This window comes from Palaemon carinicauda, chromosome 2 (genome assembly GCF_036898095.1).
Source record: "Palaemon carinicauda isolate YSFRI2023 chromosome 2, ASM3689809v2, whole genome shotgun sequence".
Lineage (NCBI taxonomy): Eukaryota > Metazoa > Arthropoda > Malacostraca > Decapoda > Palaemonidae > Palaemon > Palaemon carinicauda.
In genome coordinates this window covers 47203500-47213744 of record NC_090726.1, presented here as the reverse complement: position 1 = coordinate 47213744, position 10245 = coordinate 47203500, and the positions used below count along the sequence as shown (strand labels likewise).

At 43.9% G+C, this 10245-nt stretch overlaps 1 protein-coding gene across 1 annotated transcript; it reads left to right on the top strand.

Annotated features, from left to right (window-relative positions):
* Nucleotides 1-4243: 4243 nt before the first annotated feature.
* LOC137616394 (mucin-22-like) lies at nt 4244-8269 on the top strand. Its single transcript, XM_068346104.1, has 3 exons — nt 4244-4332; nt 4998-6720; nt 6890-8269. The coding sequence occupies exons 1-3, from the start codon at nt 4244-4246 to the stop codon at nt 8267-8269; spliced, it is 3192 nt and encodes a 1063-aa protein (XP_068202205.1).
* Nucleotides 8270-10245: the final 1976 nt, after the last annotated feature.

Here is a 10245-nt window from a genome sequence, read left to right as displayed (position 1 = left end):
GTATATATAGGAGATATTTATTATAATGTTGTTTCTGTTCTTAAGATATTTTATTCTTCAATTGTTTCCTTTCCTCACTGGCCTATTTTCCCTGATGGAGCCCTTGGGCTCATAGCATCCGACTTTTTCAACTAGGAGGGTTGTAGCTTAGCAATTAACAATAATAATAATAATAATAATAATAATAATAATAATAATAATAATAATAATAAGCAGAATAATAATAATAATAATAATAATAATAACAATAATAATAATAATAATAATAATAATGAGCCTTATGATGGAGAAAGCATAACCATAAGAATGAACGGCATACCTAGTATTACGAGCAGGAAGCTATAAAAGAGAAAAGAAAGATACCACAACACCATCTCGTGTAGAAAATCTGATTGCACACGGAAGAGGGGTTCTTACCCTGTCCATCTCAAGGGATTTACATGCTCTTTGAAATCGACTTAGAGAAGAGACAGGAGACTTAGAGAAGAGACAGGAGACTTAGAGAAGAGACAGGAGGCATTGGAGAGACATTGTTAGAAGTTGAATGTTGGGAAGGCATCTGCATATGAATTGAGGTAATCCGAGAGAGTTAAAAAGAGTTTTAAGAACATATTTTTTTCCCTTGATGTAAAACTGTAATACTATTAAAAAGAATCATTGATGTTATATAAGATATATTTTAGATATTATTATTATTATTATTATTATCATTAAATGCTAAGCTACAACCCTAGTTGGAAAAGCAGGATGCTATAACCCAGGGGCTCCAACAGGGAAAATAGCCCAGTGAGGAAAGGAAATAAAGAAAAATAAAATATTTTAAGTATAGTAACAACATTAAAATAAATATTTCCTATAAAAACTATAAAAACTTTATCAAAATAAGAGGAAGAGAAATAAGATAGAATAGTGTGCCCGAGTGTACCCTCAAGCAAGAGAACTCTAACCCAAGACAGTGGAAGACCATGGTACAGAGGTTATGGCACTGACCAAGACCTAGAGAACAACGGTTTGATTTTGGAGTGTCCTTCTCCTAGAAGAGCTGCTTACCATAGTTAAAGAGTCTCTTCAACCCTTACCAAGAGGAAAGTTGCAAATGAGCAATTGCAGTGCAGTAGTTAACCCCCTGAGTGAAGAAGAATTGTTTGGTAATCTCAGTGTTGTCAGGTGTATGAGGACAGAGGAGAATCTGTAAAGAATAGGCCAGACTATTCGGTGTCTGTGTAGGCAAAGGGAAAGAACCGTAACCAGAGAGAAGGGTCCTATGTAGTACTAGTGTATGTAACCTGTCAAATTGACGGATAAATATTTGGATATGCACACACAGAGATTCAACTCTTTCCACCATCTCCTTTCTTAACTATAACCTCTCTCACCAATGTATGACTATTCCCTCTCCCCCTACCAGAGGGACGGGGATATACGAGTAGGTTATACGTCTGGCAATGCCTTTGAGTGTGACCGGAAAGAAAAAAAAAGAATATATATATATATATATATATATATACATACTTACATACATACATTCATATATATATATATATATATATATATATATATATATATATATATATAGATAGATATATATATATATATATATATATATATATGTATATATATATATGTTCGTGTATATATACAGTATATATATATATATATATATATATATATATATATATATATATATATATATATATATATATATATATATATATTTAACCAGACACTTGTTCTTATTATATAGGGAAACATGTGTGATAGATGCATGTTTTTTTTTTTTTTTGTTAATTTTTGTCTAAAATGTGTTCCATTACACAATTCATAAGACGAAAATGCAACAATGAAGCTAAATTGGTAATAGAATGGACCTCAGTTTCCTCGTCTTTTATAGCAAATGAGCAGGCTGGGCTAGACTAGAATTTCTGTTAAATATATTATTATTATTACTTGCTAAGCTACAACCCTAGTTGGAAAAGCAGGATGCTATAAGCCCAGGGGACCCCAACAGAGAAAATAGCCCAGTGAGGAAAGGAAACAAGGAAAAATAAAGTATTTTAAGAATAGTAACATTAAAATATTTCCTATATAAACTATAAAAAAACTTTAACGAAACAAGAGGAAGAGAAACCAGATAGAACACTGTGCCCGAGTGTACCCTCAAGCAAGAGAACTCTAACCCAAGACAGTGGAAGACCATGGTACAGAGGCTATAGCACTTCCCAAGACCAGAGAACAATGGTTTGATTTTGGAGTGTCCTTCTCCTAGAAGAGCAGAAAGATTGTAGAAACTGAATTAGGGAACAAACTCGTAACGCGGTGTGTCTTTTATTAAAGCCACGTTCTTCAAGTGACCTGGGCAAAAATGTCTCTTCGAAGATTTGAACTTATAATGGATGTTTATAATCTCACATATATTAGTTCACCAAGCTTTTAACTGGGCTCCACAAGGCACTAGAAGAGTTGTAAGACCCAGGTCGACGTGGCTGAGGACTATGAAGCGGGAAGTAGGAGATGATGAGTGGAGAAGTATTGATTTAAAAGCTCAAGATAGAGACGACTGGCGAAATCTAACCGAGGCCCTTTGCGTCAATAGGCGTAGGAGATGATGAGTGGAGAAGTATTGATTTAAAAGCTCAAGATAGAGACGACTGGCGAAATCTAACCGAGGCCCTTTGCGTCAATAGACGTAGGAGATGATGATGATAATGATATAGAGGGGCTAGAGGAAAGAATACTTACAAATTGAGATAATTATTACATTAATTGAAAGGAATGTTAACTAACCCTAGTTAGTTTAAAGTGGACAGTATGCCAAGTATAATTGCAGTTGGACAAATAAATTCATGAATGTCAGAATGGGACTTGTGGCGATAGGGGCGGGGGGGGGGGGGTGAGAAGTACATGCCATGATGTAAAGACCTAAATATGGTCACAAATGGGGCATGATTGTGTACCCAGGGCACATACCAACTGGCTCTAATTCATACCCGTGAATTTTTTTTTTTTTTTTTTTTTTTTTTTTTTTTTTTTTTTTTTTTTTTTTTTTGAGGTTGAAATTAACACGTGGAAGACTTTGTCGGAACGATAGTAGATGTAGCTGTTATAATGAATAGAATATAATACAAGTTTTATTCCAGCTGTTACCAAGTTGTGGAATGATCTTCCTAATCAGGTAGTTGAATCAGTAGAACTTCAAAAGTTCAATGTTGCAGCAAATGTTTTTACGTTGAACAGGCTGACATAAGTGAATTATCTGTTTTAATGTTAATGTTTTTAAAAATATTATTTAAAAATTTTTATTTTTATTTTTTCATTACTTCTTATATCGTTTATTTATTTCATTATTTCCTTTCCTCACTGGGCTATTTTACCCTGTTGGAGCCCTTGCGCTTATAGCATCTTGCTTTTTCCAACTAGGGTTGTAGCTTGGCTCATAGTAATAATAATAATAATAATAATAACAACAACAACAACTATGTTGTAATAGTGAATGGGATCCATAATTATTTTTAACATGGACAAACTTAAAAGAAAATTATTAACCTTAAAGTGAAAAATATTTATAGTAATGGAAAAATCATAAGTCCGGTTAATGAACAAGCAAATTCTCTTGTGTGTGTGTATGTGTGTGTGTGTGTGTGTGTGTGTGTGTAGAGAGAGAGAAAGCTATAAATAATCGATACCCTTAAGTGTATATCATTTAAAGCAATCTCGTAATTCTCCTTGAAACTTGGGAAGTCATTATCATTATCACCCCCCCCCCTTATTTAGGGTTGCAGCCTGCTTTAGAAAAAGGGAGAGTTTCATAACCACTCACGTGTACTATTCTTTTTCCCTCCTATGCTTTTTTTTTCCCTTTTCTTCCGTCATTCCATATGTGTGGAAAAATAATAATAAGTTTTCTCCAGATACCATTTTATATGAAAAGCGAAGAAATATTAATGAAAATTATACATTGCATTGCCATACGATATGATTTAGATTGTTTTTGTTTGGTTAATATCCCTTTCTTAGTAATGAAAAAAAAATATACTAGCGAGTTTGTCAAGTAGACGAGCAAAAGGCTGGGAGCACTCTAGCGACTCTGTGGCGCCACAAAGCCACAGTAACGTGTGGCAGGGATGTGGTCTCTCATAGGTTTCCATTGTTTTCAAAGCCACGCCACGCCTGTGGCAGGGATGAGCGACAGAGAGCCACAGTCGTTTGCCACACTCGCTAGTTTGCGCGGCAAAACTTGAAAACAATGGAAACCTATGGGAGACCACATCCGCGCCACACGATGCTGTGGCTTTGTGGCGCCACAGAGTCGCTAGTGTGCTCCCGTCCAAAGAAGTAAGAAAATAGTTCCAAATGTTCAAAGTCTCATTGCACAGTCACGGTACTTTTATCTACTAGCGGTTATAGTAACGCTTCCCACATAATACTTAATTCAAAACTCTTAGAGACTTCACTGTCACAGCACCATTTACTCCTATGCAAGATCTAGGTAGCTCAAATGTCTTCCAATGATACTAGATACTAGATAGCTCTCAGTAGAGCGCAGACCTACGCCGTGGCAGCCTATTTCTCGACCTTGACCTTGACCTTTGACCTTAACATGTATTAATTGGCGTGGATTTTTAGCCTCCCTCTCTCAGGGCCACAAAACTATTGCCGCCCTCTCTCCGGGCCACGAAACTATCGCCGCCCTCTCTCCGGGCCACGAAACTATTGCCGCCCTCTCTCTGGGCCACGAAACTATCGCCGCCCTCTCTCTGGGCCACGAAACTATTGCCGCCCTCTCTCTGGACCACGAAATTATTGCCGCCCTCTCTTCTGGCCACGAAACTATCACTGCCCTCTCTCAGGGCCACGAAACTATCGCCGCCCTCTCTCCGGGCCACGAAACTATTGCTGCCCTCTCTCCGGGCCACGAAACTATCGCCGCCCTCTCTCTGGGCCACGAAACTATTGCCGCTCTCTCTCTGGGCCACGAAATTATTGTCACCTTTTCTCAGGGCCACAAAACTATTGCCGCCCTCTCTCTGGGCCACGAAATTATTGACGCCCTCTCTCCGGGCCACGAAACTATTGCCGCCCTCTCTCCGGGCCACATATATCGCCGCCCTCTCTCCTGGCCACGAAACTATTGCTGCCTTCTCTCTGGGCCACGAAACCATTGCCGCCCTCTCTCCGGGCCACAAAACTATCGCCGCCCTTTCTCTGGGCCACGAAACTATCGCCGCCCTCTCTCTGGGCCACGAAACTGTCGCCGCCCTCTCTCTGGGCCACGAAACTGTCGCCGCCCTCTCTCTGGGCCACGAAACTATTGCCGCCCTCTCTCTGGGCCACGAAACTACTGCCGCCCTCTCTCTGGGCCACGAAACTACTGCCGCCCTCTCTCCGGGCCACGAAACTATTGCCGCCCTCTCTCTGGGCCACGAAACTACTGCCGCCCTCTCTCTGGGCCACGAAACTACTGCCACCCTCTCTCCGGGCCACGAAACTATTGCCGCCCTCTCTCTGGGCCACGAAACTGTCGCCGCCCTCTCTCCGGGCCACGAAACTATTGCCGCCCTCTCTCTGGGCCACGAAACTATTGCCGCCCTCTCTCTGGGCCACGAAACTACTGCCGCCCTCTCTCTGGGCCACGAAACTATCACTGCCCTCTCTCAGGGCCACGAAACTATCGCCGCCCTCTCTCCGGGCCACGAAACTATTGCCGCCCTCTCTCTGGGCCACGAAACTGTCGCCGCCCTCTCTCCGGGCCACGAAACTATTGCCGCCCTCTCTCAGGGCCACGAAACTATTGCCGCCCTCTCTCTGGGCCACGAAACTACTGCCGCCCTCTCTCTGGGCCACGAAACTATTGCCGCCCTCTCTCTGGGCCACGAAACTCTTGCCGCCCTCTCTCTGGGCCACGAAACTATCGCCGCCCTCTCTCTGGGCCACGAAACTATCGCCGCCCTCTCTCTGGGCCACGAAACTATCGCCGCCCTCTCTCTGGGCCACGAAACTATTGCCGCCCTCTCTCTGGGCCACGAAACTACTGCCGCCCTCTCTCTGGGCCACGAAACTACTGCCGCCCTCTCTCCGGGCCACGAAACTATTGCCGCCCTCTCTCTGGGCCACGAAACTACTGCCGCCCTCTCTCTGGGCCACGAAACTACTGCCACCCTCTCTCCGGGCCACGAAACTATTGCCGCCCTCTCTCTGGGCCACGAAACTGTCGCCGCCCTCTCTCCGGGCCACGAAACTATTGCCGCCCTCTCTCTGGGCCACGAAACTATTGCCGCCCTCTCTCTGGGCCACGAAACTACTGCCGCCCTCTCTCTGGGCCACGAAACTATCACTGCCCTCTCTCAGGGCCACGAAACTATCGCCGCCCTCTCTCCGGGCCACGAAACTATTGCCGCCCTCTCTCTGGGCCACGAAACTGTCGCCGCCCTCTCTCCGGGCCACGAAACTATTGCCGCCCTCTCTCTGGGCCACGAAACTATTGCCGCCCTCTCTCTGGGCCACGAAACTACTGCCGCCCTCTCTCTGGGCCACGAAACTATTGCCGCCCTCTCTCTGGGCCACGAAACTCTTGCCGCCCTCTCTCTGGGCCACGAAACTATCGCCGCCCTCTCTCTGGGCCACGAAACTATCGCCGCCCTCTCTCTGGGCCACGAAACTATCGCCGCCCTCTCTCTGGGCCACGAAACTATCGCCGCCCTCTCTCTGGGCCACGAAACTATGGCCGCCCTCTCTCTCTGGGCCACGAAACTATGGCCGCCCTCTCTCTCTGGGCCACGAAACTATGGCCGCCCTCTCTCAGGGGCACGAAACTATTGCCGCCCTCTCTCTGGGCCACGAAACTATTGCCGCCCTCTCTCAGGGCCACGAAACTATTACCGCCCTCTCTCAGGGCCACGAAACTATCGCCGCCCTCTCTCTGGGCCACGAAACTATCGCCGCCCTCTCTCTGGGCCACGAAACTATTGCCGCCCTCTCTCTGGGCCACGAAATTATTGCCGCCCTCTCTCCTGGCCACGAAACTATTGCCACCCTCTCTTCGGGCCACGAAACTATCGCCGCCCTCTCTCTGGGCCACGAAACTATCACTGCCCTCTCTCAGGGCCACGAAACCATTGCCACCCTCTCTCCGGGCCACGAAACTATTGCCACCCTCTCTCCGGGCCACGAAACTATTGCCGCCCTCTCTTTGGGCCACGAAACTATTACCGCCCTCTCTCTGGGCCACGAAATTATTGCCGCCCTCTCTCAGGGCCACGAAACTATTGCCGTTCTCTCTCTGGGCCACGAAATTATTGCTGCCCTCTCTCCTGGCCACGAAACTATTGCCGCCTTCTCTGTGGGCCACGAAACTATCACCGCCCTCTCTCCTGGCCACGAAACTATCGCTGCCTTCTCTCTGGGCCACGAAACCATTGCCGCCCTCTCTCCGGGCCACGAAACTATTGCCGCCCTCTCTCCGGGCCACGAAACTATCGCCGCCCTCTCTCTGGGCCACGAAACTATTACCGCCCTCTCTCTGGGCCACGAAATTATTGCCGCCCTCTCTCAGGGCCACGAAACTATCGCCGCCCTCTCTCTGGGCCACGAAACTATTACCGCCCTCTCTCTGGGCCACAAAATTATTGCCGCCCTCTCTCAGGGCCACGAAACTATTGCCGCCCTCTCTCCGGGCCACGAAACTATTGCCGCCCTCTCTCTGGGCCACGAAACTATCGCCGCCCTCTCTCCTGGCCACGAAACTATCGCTGCCTTCTCTCTGGGCCTCGAAACCATTGCCGCCCTCTCTCTGGGCCACGAAACTATCGCCGCCCTCTCTCTGGGCCACGAAACTATCGCCGCCCTCTCTCTGGGCCACGAAACTATTGCCGCCCTCTCTCTGGGCCACGAAACTATCGCCGCCCTCTCTCCTGGCCACGAAACTATCGCTGCCTTCTCTCTGGGCCTCGAAACCATTGCCGCCCTCTCTCTGGGCCACGAAACTATCGCCGCCCTCTCTCTGGGCCACGAAACTATCGCCGCCCTCTCTCCTGGCCACGAAACTATCGCTGCCTTCTCTCTGGGCCTCGAAACCATTGCCGCCCTCTCTCTGGGCCACGAAACTATCGCCGCCCTCTCTCTGGGCCACGAAACTATCGCCGCCCTCTCTCTGGGCCACGTAACTATCGCCACCCTCTCTCTGGGCCACGAAACTATCGCCCCCCTCTCTCTGGGCCACGAAACTATTGCCGCCCTCACCTTCAATAAACAAGAAGAAGAAGAGTCAATGTAAACATGGAGGTAAATGACCCCCCCCCCCCCGCTTTAAAGAGAAGACTAATTACAACCGTCGCAAATTAGCATTCACGACCTCGTTATGTGCGGAACAACGACTTGAATAATGCAGTTAGAAAGGCACGTGGTGCGCTAATCACCCGGTAATGAGGAATAATTGTAGAAAGCGACTTTTATTATAAAGGGAAGTGTCACCACTTTCATCCTGCAGTGAGTTAAGAGTTTTTGTCCTGGAAGTCTAGTTTTAAGTAGTTGTTTATATTATTATTATTATTATTATTATTATTACCATTAATAATATTATTATTAATATTATTATTATTACTACTACTATTATTATTATTATTATTATTATTATTATTTTTATTATTATTAATTTTAGGATTATTATTATTATTATTAGTAGTAGTAGTATTATTGTTATCATTATCATTATTATTATTATTATTATTATTATTATTATTATTATTATTACTTGCAAAAGCTACAACCTTAGTTGGAAAAGCAGGATGCTATAAGCCCAGGGGCTCCAACAGGGAAGATAACGTTGTTTTAAATGAAGGCGAATAACTGCATAGGATGATACTCATTATTATTATTATTATTATTATTATTATTATTATTATTATTATTATTTGCTCCAACAGCGAAAATAGCCCAGAGAGGAAACGAAACAAGGAAATAAAGAGATTTAACAATTATAAAATATTTACAGAACAGTAACAGCATTAAAATAGATAAATGTTTATGAAAGAAATGTCCCAAATTCAAGTGTTTTTAATTATATTTGTTTGCATATGTTTGCCATTATTGAGGTTCAGGTTTAGAAGAATTTCGAGCGAGTACTAAGCAGCCATTAAAGAGTTCAAGTTAACTGATTGTGCCGTATTGATGATAGTTGTCTCACTATATATATATATATATACATATATATATATATATATATATATATATATATATATATATATATGTATGTATATACATATATATATATATATATATATATATATATATATATATATATATATATATATGTATATATATTATATATACAGTATATATATATATATATATATATATATATATATATATATATATATATATACTGTATATATATATATATATATATATATATATATATATATATATATATATATATATGCACATACACATGCATACACACACACACACACACACATATATATACATACATATACCCAAGGCACTTCTCCCAATTTTGGGGGGTAGCCGACAACAACAAGAAACAAAACAAAAAGGGGACCTCTACTCTCTACGTTCCTCCAGCCTAACCAGGGACTCAGCCGAGTTCAGCTGGTACTGCTAGGGTGCCACAGCCCAACCTCCCACATTTCCACCACAGATGAAGCTTCATACTGCTGAGTCCCCTACTGCTGCTACCTCCGCGGTCATCTAAGGCACCGGAGGAAGCAGCAGGGCCTACCGGAACTGCGTCACAATCGCTCGCCATTCATTCCTATTTCTAGCACGCTCTCTTGCCTCTCTCACATCTATCCTCCTATCACCCAGAACTTTCTTCACACCATCCATCCACCCAAACCTTGGCCTTCCTCTTGTACTTCTCCCATCAACTCTTGCATTCATCACCTTCTTTAGAAGACAGCCATTTTCCATTCTCTCAACATGGCCAAACCACCTCAACACATTCATATCCACTCTAGCCGCTAACTCATTTCTTACACCCGTTCTCACCCTCACCACTTCGTTCCTAACCCTATCTACTCGAGATACACCAGCCATACTCCTCAGACACTTCATCTCAAACACATTCAATTTCTGTCTCTCCATCACTTTCATTCCCCACAACTCCGATCCATACATCACAGTTGGTACAATCACTTTCTCATATAGAACTCTCTTTACATTCATGCCCAATCCTCTATTTTTTACTACTCCCTTAACTACCCCCAACACTTTGCAACCTTCATTCACTCT